Source organism: Pleurodeles waltl, chromosome 10, assembly GCF_031143425.1.
Source record: "Pleurodeles waltl isolate 20211129_DDA chromosome 10, aPleWal1.hap1.20221129, whole genome shotgun sequence".
Lineage (NCBI taxonomy): Eukaryota > Metazoa > Chordata > Amphibia > Caudata > Salamandridae > Pleurodeles > Pleurodeles waltl.
In genome coordinates, this window is record NC_090449.1 from 153,826,173 (window position 1) to 153,840,803 (window position 14,631).

The window sequence follows — 14,631 nt, forward strand, 5'->3', positions numbered from 1 at the left end:
GATAAAATATATTGACGTGGAAACTGCCTTGCAGGTGTAGAAAGGCAGATGGAGTGTGCAGTTACTCTGGTTTCTTTAAAAAGCCTTCTCACAAAAGAGGTGACACCCATCCATCAGCATATCCATGAATGATGCTTGGACCTCACCCAAAATGCCTGTGGTTCTCACCTACACGTTGCGCTGGAGCATCACGCTAGAACAGACAGCTCTTCTCAAACAGTCTGTGGTGTCTAATGCTAACCAGATGACATGCTGGGCTGCATCCTGGCCATCCTGAATGGTACGTACTAAAATGGCACAGAACTTCCCAGGGACTGGCAATAATTTGCAGCCACAGAGTCCCATAATGCATGCGAGCAGCGTCCCAGCAATCAGCTGGTGTTGACGGACCAAAGGGCAAGGCTGGTGGATGAAACATCCTCTACCCAAATGCCTTTCCTCTTCAACGCTTTATCTAGTTGGGTGATAGGGAAGAAATAAATTAGAATTGACTCTTCTGGTGAGGGCCTGTACCACCAGACTCTCTCAGGGGTAGGCTGCTGGATAAGAAAGCAAGGATCACCAACAGATGGCCTATGGCGACATGCAACATGTCTGTTTGCCAGTGGGCATTAACAATGTTTTACCCAACAGCCCATGAGAGCATCATTATGTGGTTCAATAAATGGTAGAAGAGATTCTGAGGAAGATTGCTTGGGTTGTAGAAATGTATTGATGATGGTTAGTCTTTACTTAGATGGAAGGCTGCTGCAAATCTAACACTCAACCTCCCTTCTAATCACCAAGGCGAAGGCCAGCAATTTTTCTCTAGAAGGCCTGGGAGGATACCAGCAAGTCTGAGGAGAATAATTGACCCCTACAGCCTCTTCGAGGTCCATACAGAAATTGTGCTCATAGTTTTATGGAGAAAAAGCATTCCTCATCACCACCTTTATCAACAAAAGCAGATTATGTCTGATCAGAATTCGACCCGAATAGTTGTTGAACTACTGGAAGACGGTCTATGGGTACAAGTATTTCCTTGTCGGAGTTGGAAAGACTAGCTGGTCAGCCACACGAGAAGCTTACTCAGAAACAACTTTGGATGAGGTTGAGATACAGTCAGTTGGGAGAGGGAAAGAACTAAAGAACTATGAACTCTACGTCCTCTGTGCCCAAGATGACATACCTGGAGCCGGCATGGATTGTGGTGCCAAGAGTGGAATCTGCTCTGTAGTTGGAGCGGAACTCGGAATGGATTGAAGATAAAGGCACCAACGAGGATGGACTCACCAGTGGTAGTCCAACTGGGGGCACTGACAGATCCTTGGGGCAATAAAGAGCTCTAGGGGGTGCTGGAGATGTGAAGTATTGTTTCTGGAAAAAGCTCTAATTAGATGTGCGGTCACCAATGGACCTCAGAATCTGCTCCTCTATAAGAGACAAGAAGTGATACAGCAAGGAACACTGATTTTCCCCACCTTCTCAATGTCGAGGCTGGGATAAGTCCAGCTTACATTTATGATGTTTCTTCTTCAATTTAGACTTACACAAAGACTGGGATCAGCCCCGAAAAGGGAATTGGTCTGTGTCTTTCACTCTGAGCTGGAATGTTTTTAATGTGATTTTTGGCAATGCTCGGTGATATACAGCTTGACTTCACAGTCCACAATAGCCTTGGAATACATTAGCGCACGTGCCCCACACAAGCTGGAGTCGTGCCCCAACCCATGGAATCAGACTCGCATCTTGTGGGGATATGTCACAAATTTTTTGTTTGTAATAATCCCCACAAAGTTTATAGCCTGTAGTTTTAGGAGTTACCATTCTAATGCCTACTGGAAATGGCACGCAGAGTGTAGCCTGACAAATCTTTCTGAGCCAGTCTGGCACCTGGGGATATAGGTGAGCAATCTGCAATTAGCAGTCTCCAACAGAATCTTGTGCATATGTGCACCCAGGTCAGTTCCTTTCCAATAATGTGACCCGGGGCGGGAGGGTGGGTGGGGGGTCAGGTAAATGGTGTTCATATTTGGAAAATTAATATGCATTAAGGTCTTCATTATGAGTGGCTTGTTATTCCCTGTGAGGCAGGGGACTCTTATTATCAGCTCTATCCAAAATCACAAATGGTATTACTGTAACCAATATGCCCAGTAATCTTGCATTTGTTACTGGGAATAAATCATACCTGGAGGACTTTATTATGATAGAAAGCCTTGACTATGGATTTTCACACGAGAATCAGGGTAAACATGAAGGTTTCCACACCACTCATTGCTTACTGGGCTAAATGGCTAGGCTAAATGTCATTAACATGTGCCCATGGACTTGGTGGCTGTGTTACCCTGGGTAACAGTAACAACGGGTGCAGTGTAACCAGTGAGTCAAAGTCCTGGAATAATGACTACAAGTCTAGGCAGATGAATCTTAGTGTGGCATCTTAGTACTGGAAATGTTGTCCAAGAATGCAAGTATTTGGAATGGTGGAAGAGAGACTTAGTAATGATGGTGGATTTATATTAAATACATGCATGCTGGGTGAAAGAACTTATTGGAGCTGTGTGAGGTACCTGAATGGTGGATCAGATCCCTGGTGCTGTAAAGGTGAGAGAGAATTCAGTGAGGAATGGCGGACAATACCTTGTTCTTTTTGTATTGGAAAGGACTAAATTGTTTTTGGGTGGGATGGGAAGGTAAGAAGAGCGCATTTACATGGCAAGTGGCTTTTCTAAGACAGACACAAAGTTGCACAGAGAAAAACTGATTATACCTCTAATTCTACTCACAAATATCTCTTTGATTATGAGATTGAGGAGTGTTTTAAAGTTTAGAGATAGCATTTATTACCTGCAGTAATTCGAGGTCTGATGAGTCCTCCTGCCCAGGCACCATTTCTGTCAACATTTCAGACATCACTTTGGTATTTCCACGAACAACATCCAGCTCACTGCGTAGTCTGGCAAGCTATGGACAAGCAAGCGAAAAGACAATCATAACATTATCTTCGGAGCATGACATATAAATTAAAGTCTAGAAAGCTTTTCATTCAGCATATTACCATTTAACAATTAGGGCTCGTATCTTTTAGTGAGATTTTTACCTTGTGATGAAAGAACAGGGAAATCATAACAACGAGAATGTAAGATCAGGCATCGAAAAATCCTAAAAATGTTACCAGACCTGCAGGTCTTGTGACTTGAATAATCTACTCGAACTAACTGTATTGAACTTGACCTGTACACTGGTCTCAAGTTATTTGATCCTAGGCAGATATTTTATTTTACAGTGCCGTTTTTTTGTCATTATGACATATGACAGCACCTTCAAATATGTGGGTTCAGCTTTATGCTGTACAAACAATCACTTTTGTTTTATGTAAAAGACTACATTTGTGCTCAATGTATAATAATAATAATCTAGCCCACATCTGGGGTACGTATGCCCCCTGACATGTCTCTTACTTCACCAATAGCATTGTCATAAGGACGGGGCCAGAAAGGTTTTCATTTCATGTTAAAAACTCTCACTTTTAATAAATATATTACTAAAGCATGATGTGGTAGCACACTGTGATTTACAGACCGCATTTTCCACTGAAATGGCCACAAACATTCCCACTAACATGCAATTATACTGAAAAAGTATATAGTATGGAAACAATGGGTGGAAATTGGATTTCAGCAAAAATATTCATCAGTTTCACATCACTAAGTAAAGTGTTCGGATTTCTTTTGATCCTATTATCCATATCTTTGTTTCCGTCACACAGAATTACAAAAACAATTGCTTTCATAACTACGCAAATATTTGTTAAGTTCATTTACAAGCTATGTAAATGTTGTTAGAAATAAACTCGGACATCCTACAGCCTTTTATTTCACACTCGTACAGCTTGACTGTCACACAGTTCACTATACAAAATTTCTAACTGCATTCAGAGAAAGAAAAGTAATCATCAACCTCCAGGATAAAATAAGCAGCTAACCGTACAAGACATAAGTGGACATTTGACATATGCCTTTGAACCAAAGCAAATGTGACAAGAGAAAAACAAGATTTTAATTGCGACTTTATTGCTCATTCACTTTTTGAGTGAACAGAACACCTGCTCTTAATCCAATCGCCATAGCAGGCCAGTAGGCCCTAAAATAGCTCTCCCAGATAAATCTATCTCGCCATAGTGAGTGGGCCAGTAGCTTTCTTGAGGCCTGTAGGCAGAAACCTTGATCAAACAATATAGAAAGCAATACTGTCCAAGTTCTATGCCCTGCAGAATCTCTGGTTACCTACCTTGAAAGCTAAATGATCTGCAGTTCCTGGATGGAAAAGGTTAATGACACCATACCACAAAATACCCTTCATTCTTTCAATGTTATCTGTCAGTAACTCCTCTCATGAGCAATCACTTTGCTACTACCGGACCTCTGGTGATTTAAACCCAGCTTAAGGGGAGTTTTCTAGTGTACTTAATCACTCTGTCGTACCCTTTAACTGCTTGTTTTTCACACTATATACGTCTGGGCCTGATTTTTTAGTTAGAGACGACTGTCAAAGTGTGGCAGTCCAATTTGTTTAATGGAAGCAACCCATAATTACAACTTTCAGGACACAGTAGGTTCTAAAAAGCCGAGGGCTAGAAATATTGTGTTCTCATGTGATGAAGCTATGTAGCACCGCTGCTCTCGTAAGAATTGTTTCCATTTCGCCCCCTGGTTTTGTCCAAGTATGCAGAAAATATTCAAATTCGTATTTTTACTTCAAGAGCATTTTTCATAGCTTATCACGATGAATGAAAGAATATGCTTGATATTCTGATAGTACATCAAGCTCCTCAGAAATACTCATCAAAAGTACATTATTCGGTTATCATAACCATAAAAGCATACAGAAAAATAAAAATACATACACATATCACAGTATAAAATATTAGAGGATAAGAACACTGTAAAGAAGTAGATTATTAATGCCAATAGCACAAAACGAGACTGCTTGCAGATCATTCGTCATAAAATTAAGCGTTGTACGTTAAAAATGGCTAATCAGTAAGGTTAAGAGGAACCATTCCAAAGCTGCTAAAGCACAACATCTTGAAGTGCAATACGTTCAGCAGACTGTCAGTATAATATCAGAAAAGTGCAGAATGTACTAGGTGCAAATAAATTCCAGTTCATCAATGAACCAACCTTGACAGTACGTAAATAATATTTATGAACAGCTTCAATGTTCATGTATTTAAATAGGATAGAAACTCCATGCGCCTGTACCAGCATTTGTGATAAAGCGGCTAATAGCAAACACAATAAAAGTTGAAGTGTCGCTTTCCAGAATCCTTTGGGCAACTAGACAGCGAATCACCCAAAAATTGAAGAACACTGGGCGTATACACTTTCGGTGGGGATTGTGATATTCTGGGCAGAAGAATAGGATATGTCTCCGGAACCAACCCAAATGCTGGACATAAATTAGAAGTCTGGTCTTTCTTCCACCTGCTTGTAAAAGATCTTCCACCTGCTTGTAAAAGACTTCAGTGGAAGGTTACCCAGCTGGAACTGCATGTACAGACTCTTTGCCAGTGAAGGTGTACTGATGTCTAGGAACGGTTCGAAATACGGAGTGATCCTGAGCTAAAAAAAAACACGGACTTATTAGGTGTTCTTTTGATCCACTGCCACCATGATGTTCATAAGCGTAGGCCCAGTATTTGGATTTTAGAACCTCCACCTCTGCTTTACAAACTTTTATAGGGTCGTCCCATAGTTTTTGCAGACCCAGCTAGATAAACATTTGAGCCAGGGAACCTACCCAGCATTATTCATATTCACTAATTCCCCTACAAAGTTCCCTATATTCACTTAGTTACGGCATAGACTAAAGGTGTACCCAGTAGACTAGGGGCTTAAGTGATGCCAAATTTGACAATCTCTTGATGCCTAGGTCAAAAAACATGAGGCTGAGGGATATGCTGATTGGGACTGAAACGAGCAACCTTGCAAAATTGTTTTCGGCTGTAGCCAGGTGCTAGGTATCAACATAGCCCCCACACTTCGGCTCCACAAAAAGTAGTACCCGGTGCTTTAGCACGATATACTTCGAGTACAGGATATACCGAGTGGGTATACAATTAATGTGTACTCTAACAATTACTTTTTATCTGTGGCCGATAAGCAGTGAGCTTTTTTTTTTTTAAGTTGGTTAATTTAACCCCTAGATAATCAAAGCTGTGAACTCTTTCCCACAGCTCATTACCAGCCCTACTGCACAATTCCTGGGGGCACCAGTTCCAAAAACCATGTATTTGGTTTTTGCCACGTTCAGCTCAAGGCCTCTGGATTTGCAGAACCCATAAACCTGTCGACCAAAATCTGGAGCCCCATGGGAGTTGTTGAAGAGATTCATCTGCAAAAAGAAGAATAGGAACCATTTTGCTATTTTAAAAAGGGTGAATCATTTTGACAACCCAGGAGTTAATCCACCACATCATTACATACAGGGTAAACAAGGCAGGAGCAAAGACACACCCCTGGCACACACCCCATGAGATTGGGATGCAGATTGTCACCTTTTCCTTTCTGCCCCAACGAACCTGTGCATAGTTTTTATCATGGAGCCTTGCTATAAGACTAATCAAGTTTCCTGAACTCCCATTTCAACCAATACGCTCCATATATTTTCCTGGGACACAAGATCAAATGCGACATGAATGTCTAAAAAAGCCACATCAAGTATTTATTTTAACAGCAAAGCACATTTCCAGTAAAGGAGGGTAAATCTAAAGGCCTGGTCGGAGGCGGTACTAGTCTTGGATTGAAAGCCGACTTGGTGGGGACAAGATGTGCTCTCCTCTACTAATTTTAGTTTATTGAGGACCTCTCTGGCAAAAACCTTTCTGTAAATTATCTATAAGGCTTTTTTTTGTTTTTTAACAGGGTGCAGGGGGATATATATATATATATATATGGAAAATGTCACTTACCCAGTGTACATCTGTTTGTGGCATTAGTCGCTGCAGATTCACATGCTGTGCACATCCCCGCCATCTAGTGTTGGGCTCGAGTGTTACAAGTTGTTTTTCTTCGAAGAAGTCTTTTCGAGTCACGAGATCGAGGGACTCCTCCCATTTCGGCTCCATTGCGCATGGGCGTCGACTCCATCTTAGATTGTTTTCCCCGCAGAGGGTGAGGTAGGAGTTGTGTATGCTAGTAATAGTGCCCATGCAATGGAGTGAATACGTATGTACATAATGTAGTTTAAAGTAATATATTTACAAATTTATAAATGTTCAAGATCAACTTCTAAACGGCTACAGACTCCCGGGGAGGCGGGTGGGCGCATGTGAATCTGCAGCGAGTAATGCCACGAACAGATGTACACTGGGTAAGTGACATTTTCCGTTCGATGGCATGTGTAGCTGCAGATACAATGCTGTGCATAGACTAGTAAGCAGTTATCTCCCCAAAAGCGGTTCAGCCTGTAGGAGTTGAAGTTGTTTGAAACAATGTTCGTAGTACTGCTTGACCTACTGTGGCTTGTTGTGCCGTTAACACGTCTACACAGTAGTGTTTGGTAAATGTATGAGGCGTAGACCATGTAGCTGCATTACATATTTCGATCATTGGAATATTTCCTAGAAAGGCCATGGTAGCACCTTTTACTTTCTAGTTGAGTGTGCCTTTGGTGTAATAGGCAATTCTCTTTTTGCTTTAAGATAACAGGTTTGAATGCACTTAACTATCCATCTAGCAATGCCTTGTTTAGAAATTGGATTTCCTGTATGAGGTTTTTGGAAAGCAATAAATAATTGTTTTTCGAATTAGTTTTGTTCTGTCAATGTAGTACATTAACGCTCTTTTGATGTATAATGTATGTAGTGCTCTTTCAGCTACAGAATCTGGCTGTGGAAAGAACACTGGTAGTTCTACTGTTTGGTTCAAGTGGAACGGTGATATGACTTTTGGTAAGAATTTAGGATTTGTTCGTAAGACTACTTTATGCCTGTGTATCTGAATAAATGGTTCTTGTATGGTAAATGCTTGTATCTCACTTACTCTTCTTAGAGATGTGATAGCAATTAGGAATGCAACCTTCCATGTTAAGCATTGCATTTCACATGAGTGCATAGGTTCGAAGCGTGGACCCATGAGGCGAGTTAAGACAATGTTGAGGTTCCACGAAGGAACTGGTGGTGTTCTTGGTGGTATAATTCTCTTTAGGCCTTCCATAAATGCTTTAATGACTGGTATCCTAAATAATGAAGTTGAGTGTGTAATTTGCAGATAAGCTGAAATTGCGGTAAGATGTATCTTAATGGATGAAAAAGCTAGCTTTGACTTTTGCAAATGTAGTAAGTAGCTTACAATGTATTTAGCAGATGCGTGTAATGGCTGGATTTGATTATTGTGGCAATAATAAACAAACCTTTTCCACTTATTTGCATAGCAATGTCTAGTGGTTGGTTTCCTAGCTTGTTTTATGACCTCCATACATTCCTGTGTAAGGTCTAAGTGTCCGAATTCTAAGAGCTCAGGAGCCAAATTGCTAGATTCAGCGATGCTGGATTTGGGTGTCTGATCTGTTGTTTGTGTTGAGTTAACAGATCTGGTTTGTTTGGTAGTTTGACATGAGGCACTACTGAGAGGTCTAGTACTGTTGTGTACCAAGGTTGTCTTGCCCAAGTTGGTGCTATTAGTATGAGTTTGAGTTTGTTTTGACTCAATTGGTTTACTAGATATGGAAGGAGTGGGAGAGGGGGAAAAGCGTATGCAAATATCCCTGACCAACTCATCCATAACGCATTGCCCTGAGACTGATCTTGTGGGTATCTGGATGCGAAGTTTTGGCATTTTGCGTTTTCTTTTGTTGCAAATAGGTCTATTTGTGGTGTTCCCCATCTTTGGAAGTAAGTGTTTAGTATTTCGGGGTGCATCTCCCATTCGTGGATCTGTTGATGATCCCGAGAAAGATTGTCTGCTAACTGATTCTGAATCCCTGAAATAAACTGTGCTATTAGGCGAATGTGGTTGTGAATCGCCCAATACCATATTTTTTGTGCTAGAAGACACAACTGAGTTGAGTGTGTTCCTCCTTGTTTGTTTAGATAATACATCGTTGTCATATTGTCTGTTTTGACAAGGATGTGTTTTTGGCTTATTGGGTTGAAATGCTTTTAGCGCTAGAAATACTGCCAGTAGTTCTAAGTGATTTATGTGAAGTTGTCTTTGCTGAGTGTCCCATTGTCCCTGGATGCTGTGTTGATTGAGATGAGCTCCCCATCCTATCATGGAGGCATCCGTAGTTATTACGTATTGAGGCACTGGGTCTTGGAAAGGCCGCCCTTGGTTTAAGTTTATGTTGCTCCACCATAGAAGCGAGGTGTATGTTTGGCGGTCTATCAACACTAGATCTAGAAGTTGACCCTGTGCCTGTGACCATTGTGATGCTAGGCACTGTTGTAAGGGCCGCATGTACAATCTGGCGTTTGGGACAATGGCTATGCATGAGGACATCATGCCTAGTAGTTTCATTACCATCTTGACCTGTATTTTTTGTTCTGGATACATGACTTGTATTACCTTGTGGAAAGCTTGTACCCTTTGTGGACTTGGAGTGGCAACCCCTTTTGTTGTGTCGATTGTCGCCCCTAAGTATTGCTGTGTTTGGCACGGCTGAATGTGCGACTTTGTGTAGTTGATTGAGAAACCTAATTTGTGGAGTGTGTCGATAACATATTTTGTGTGTTGTGAACACCTTTTTTGCGTGTTGGTTTTGATTAGCCAATCGTCTAGGTATGGGAACACGTGTATTTGCTGTCTTCTGATATGCGCAGCTACCACTGCCAGGCATTTTGTAAAAACTCTTGGCGCAGTTGTTATCCCAAATGGCAATACCTTGAATTGGTAATGTACCCCTTGGAATACAAACCTTAGGTACTTTCTGTGTGAAGGATGTATCGGTATATGGAAGTATGCATCCTTTAGGTCTAGTGTTGTCATGTAGTCTTGCTGTTTGAGCAATGGGATTACGTCCTGTAATGTCACCATGTGAAAGTGATCTGATTTGATGTAGGTGTTTAACGTTCTGAGATCTAATATAGGTCTTAGAGTTTTGTCCTTTTTGGGTATGAGAAAGTACAGAGAGTAAACTCCTATTCCTTTCTGATGAACTGGTACTAATTCTATCGCTTCTTTTTGTAACAACGCTTGTACTTCCAGTTGTAGAAGGTCTATGTGTTGTTTTGACATATTGTGTGTTTTCGGTGGGAGATTTGGAGGGAATTTTAGAAATTCTATGCAATAACCATGCTGGATAATTGCTAATACCCAAGTATCTGTTGTTATTTCCTCCCATTGTTTGTAGAACTTGGTTAGTCTCCCCCCCACAGGTGTTACGTGTTGGGGATTTGTGACGTGTAAGTCACTGTTTGTTTTGTGGAGTTTTGGGACTTTGGAACTTCCCTCTACTTTTTTGGAATTGTCCCCCTCTATATTGTCCCCGAAAACTTCCCAGCAGATATTGACTGATAAGTGGGCCTTATTTGTGAGGTTGTGGGTTCTGTACTTTGCCCTCGAAACCCCCTCGAAACTGTGTTTTTTTTTAATGTGCCTCTGCTCTGTGGGGAGTAGAGTGCGCCCATGGCTTTGGCCGTATCAGTGTCTTTCTTAAGTTTTTCGATAGCAGTGTCCACCTCCGGCCCAAACAACTGCTGTCCGTTAAATGGCATATTCAGCACAGCTTGCTGTATTTCTGGTTTAAATCCTGATGTACGCAGCCATGCATGTCTCCTTATTGTCACTGCTGTGTTGACAGTTCTAGCAGCTGTGTCTGCTGCATCCATTGCTGACCGTATCTGATTGTTGGAGATACTCTGTCCTTCTTCTACTACTTGCTGTGCTCTCTTCTGGAACTCCTTGGGCAAATGTTCTATAAAGTGTTGTATTTCGTCCCAATGAGCCCTATCGTATCTGGCCAACAAAGCCTGTGAGTTTGCAATACACCACTGGTTTGCTGCCTGTGCCGCCACCCTTTTCCCTGCTGCGTCGAATTTTCGACTTTCTTTATCTGGAGGTGGTGCATCTCCTGAAGTATGTGAGTTCGCTCTCTTACGAGCTGCCCCTACTACAACTGAGTCCGGTGTTAGCTGTTGTGTGATGTACACGGGGTCTGTTGGTGGCGGTTTACATTTTTTCTCCACTCTTGGAGTAATGGCCCTTCCTTTTACAGGCTCCTCAAACACTTGTTTGGAGTGTTTTAGCATTCGAGGTAGCATGGGGAGACTCTGGTACTGGCTGTGTGTGGACGACAGTGTATTAAATAGAAAGTCATCTTCAATGGGCTCTGCATGCAGGCTGACATTATGAAATGCTGCTGCCCTCGACACCACCTGTGCGTAGGCTGTACTATCTTCTGGTGGCGACGGTCTAGCTGGATAACAGTCAGGACTATTATCTGACACTGGCGCATCATAAAGATCCCACGCGTCAGGGTCATCTTGACTCATCCCTGTATGATTCGGGGATTGCATCATAGGTGGAGTGGCTACCGGTGATGGTTGCGGCGAGCGTTGTGGAGACGGTGGCGGGCTTACTTGTTTAGCTACCTTTGCCTGTGGCTGCTTGTCTTTCTCCTGGAAGGCAAGTTTGCGTTTCATTTTAATAGGAGGGAGAGTGCTGATCTTCCCCGTTTCTTTTTGGATGTGGAGCCTTCTTTGGGTGTAGTCTGGCTCCATTGTCTCCAATTCCAGTCCAAATCTATGTATTTTCATTTGTGAGGACAGTCCTTGTTCCTCTGTGTAGGAACTTGATTTCGGTTCCGAGTCCGGATGTTTCGGTATCGAAACCTTTTCGGCTACTTTTTTTCGGTTCCGACAAAACCTTTTTTATTTTCGGCGTCGTTGTCTCTCGGTGCCGACTCATTTCGGTGCCGCTGTCTCAGTGCCGAACTTGCTCGGAGCCGCTATCTCGGGCCCGAGATTGCTGTGTAGCGGTATCTCGACCGGATTCGGATGACTTAGACACCAGCGTGCCCTTTTTTGGTGCCGATGTTCGGTCACCTATTTTTCGGGTTAAGCCATGGCCTGTTGGCGGTGGCGTCCCCTGGGCTTTTGTGGTCTTCTCGTGAGTTTTATGTTTCGACGTTTTACTCACGGTTTTTGGCGTTTCTTCGGGATCGAGCTCGTCCAAGTCCGATTCCTGGATGGAGAAGGTTTCTTCTTCCTCCTCGAAATGCCCTTGTCCTGTCGGCGCCGACACCATCTGCAGTCTTCTTGCTCTTCGGTCTCTTAGTGTCTTCCTGGACCGAAACGCTCGACAGGCTTCACAAGTATCTTCCTTGTGTTCTGGCGACAAACACAAGTTACAGACCAGATGCTGATCTGTATATGGATACTTGTTATGGCATTTTGGGCAGAAGCGGAATGGGGTCCGTTCCATCAGCCTTGAAGAGACACGTGGCCGGGCCGACCAGGCCCCGACGGGGGATCGAAAAAAACCCAAAGGGCCACCAGAGCTCTTCAAAAGTCGGTGTTGATCTGTTATAACTAACCCGATACCGAACGCAAACAATACCGATGATTTTTCCGAGATTCTAACTAACTTTCCGACCCGAAACCCGGAGCGAAAAGGAACACGTCCGAACCCGATGGCGGAAAAAAACCTATCTAAGATGGAGTCGACGCCCATGCGCAATGGAGCCGAAATGGGAGGAGTCCCTCGATCTCGTGACTCGAAAAGACTTCTTCGAAGAAGAACAACTTGTAACACTCCGAGCCCAACACTATATGGCGGGATGTGCACAGCATGTGTATCTGCAGCTACACATGCCATCGAACATATATATATATATATATCCATCCGCCCCTCTTCATGAATCAGGAATCTCTCCCCCAGGCCGAAATGGTATTGAATAGAAGAATGATTTAACTAGTCCAAACACAATGGTCGGATTTGAACAAGTTTCAAGTTTATTTTTATTTATGATTAGGAACTCAAAACGAGGTTCACTTATAAAAACCAAGAAAAAAAAGAAGAAAAAAAAACAAGAAAAGAGAATATGTAGATAAACAAACAAAACAATACCCATTAATACGTAAAAAGTGCAGAGTCCAATATTTAAGGAAACACTCCCACACCAACCCCTCCATGCCATAAAGTGCGTTGTAATAAAGTGCATCTAGCAAAATCCACCAGGGAAAGAGCACAAAGTTATATTAAGCAATCAAATGCATTACACTTCTGCCCAAAAAAAAAGCATTGGATTACAAAAAAATATGAAGGAGCACTCATATCTTTGCCCATCAGTCCATTAAAAAGCAATTATAATAAAGTGCACTGTTATGGAGAGACTATCAACCTTTTCGTAAAAAAACAACCGGTCATTATAATAAAGTGCATACATACATAAAAACACAGTAACCAATATAAGAGGAAACACTCCCAAACCAACCCCTCCACGCCATAGAATGCTTTATAGAAAAAATATATCAAAACAAAAAGAAAATATGAGAAAGCCCTCATGTAACTTTGCCTATCCACCTGTAAAGTGCAAATAAAATAAAATGCAACATTATAACAAGACCACCAACCTTTTCTAAAAAGAAAATAGGCCATAATTATAATAAGGTGCATCAGGAATAGATTCACATATAAAAAGAAAAAAGTTAAATATAAACAAAACAGACCAATACTTTTGCACGACTTCCCATAATGGCAGGAAATTAAAGAGAAACATAAAAAGGCACTCACATGTCTTTACCCGTCCATCCATAGAGTGCAATTAACATAAAGTGCATCATCAGAATAAACCCCCACCTTTTCCTAAAAATAACACCTCAACTTTTCATTCATATCCCTAAGATACATGTAAAAGAAAGTTGAAAAAGTTAAAAATTCTAAAACAGAACAATTCTTTTGGGGGCTCATACAAAGCTTGAAAAAGCTGAGAGACCGATAGTAGAGAATAGCTGGAGACAAATAGGTATTAACCATTTATGCTGAAATGGGGCAAGGAATGGAAAAACAAATAAAACATGGTTTAGGTCTTGGGTTTTGGCATGACAAAAATTACACTCTTTAGTTAAACTATGCCATTTCGCCAGGAGAACATTCAAGGGTAACAATCCCTAGCGAAGCAGCATCCAAAAACGCCTGACCCTATGTGGAATATTCCATGTATTATAAGGTTGTAAATTTTTTTTGTATTATGGAATTTACTAAATTCAAAAAGGACCTTCTTTTTGCACAAGTCTCCATTCCAGTCGAAACCTTAGGGGCCACGTTGCCTGTTTTAGGACAGTTTTCAATTGAAGGGGGGTGAAGCCAAAACCTGGTCAAGGTCTAAATCCAACCTTTCGAAGGCATAAGAGGTTCTTGCAGAAGGAATAAAACGAACCTCAACATTAATCAGACTACTGCCGCTTTTTTCCCTGGGGAAGCAACAGCTTAATGGCTCCGCAAGCCTCGGCCCTGCTGCCTTACTGCTAGCTTGCTCCGCCCCCTCCGAGATGCTCCAAATCAGCATAGCGTCACTCCGTCCAACAGGCTAGTTTAAACAAGTCACCAGTTATTTTATCAGGTTTATAGGAGGCAAATGGCATTAGCAATGTCCTCTTGACTAAAAGATACTATACTACTTACCCCTACATCTGCAGCAGATGTG

At 41.9% G+C, this 14,631-nt stretch overlaps 1 protein-coding gene across 6 annotated transcripts in view; it reads right to left on the reverse strand.

The window, feature by feature from the left end:
• TOM1L2 (target of myb1 like 2 membrane trafficking protein) overlaps positions 1–14,631 on the reverse strand; it is a 336,841-nt gene that overhangs the window by 97,180 nt on the left and 225,030 nt on the right. For all 6 annotated transcript variants that reach the window (XM_069210085.1, XM_069210083.1, XM_069210081.1 and 3 more), the window contains exon 7: positions 2,830–2,946. In XM_069210085.1, the coding sequence (XP_069066186.1) occupies positions 2,830–2,946 (117 nt within the window). The remainder of the gene's footprint in view (positions 1–2,829; positions 2,947–14,631) is intronic.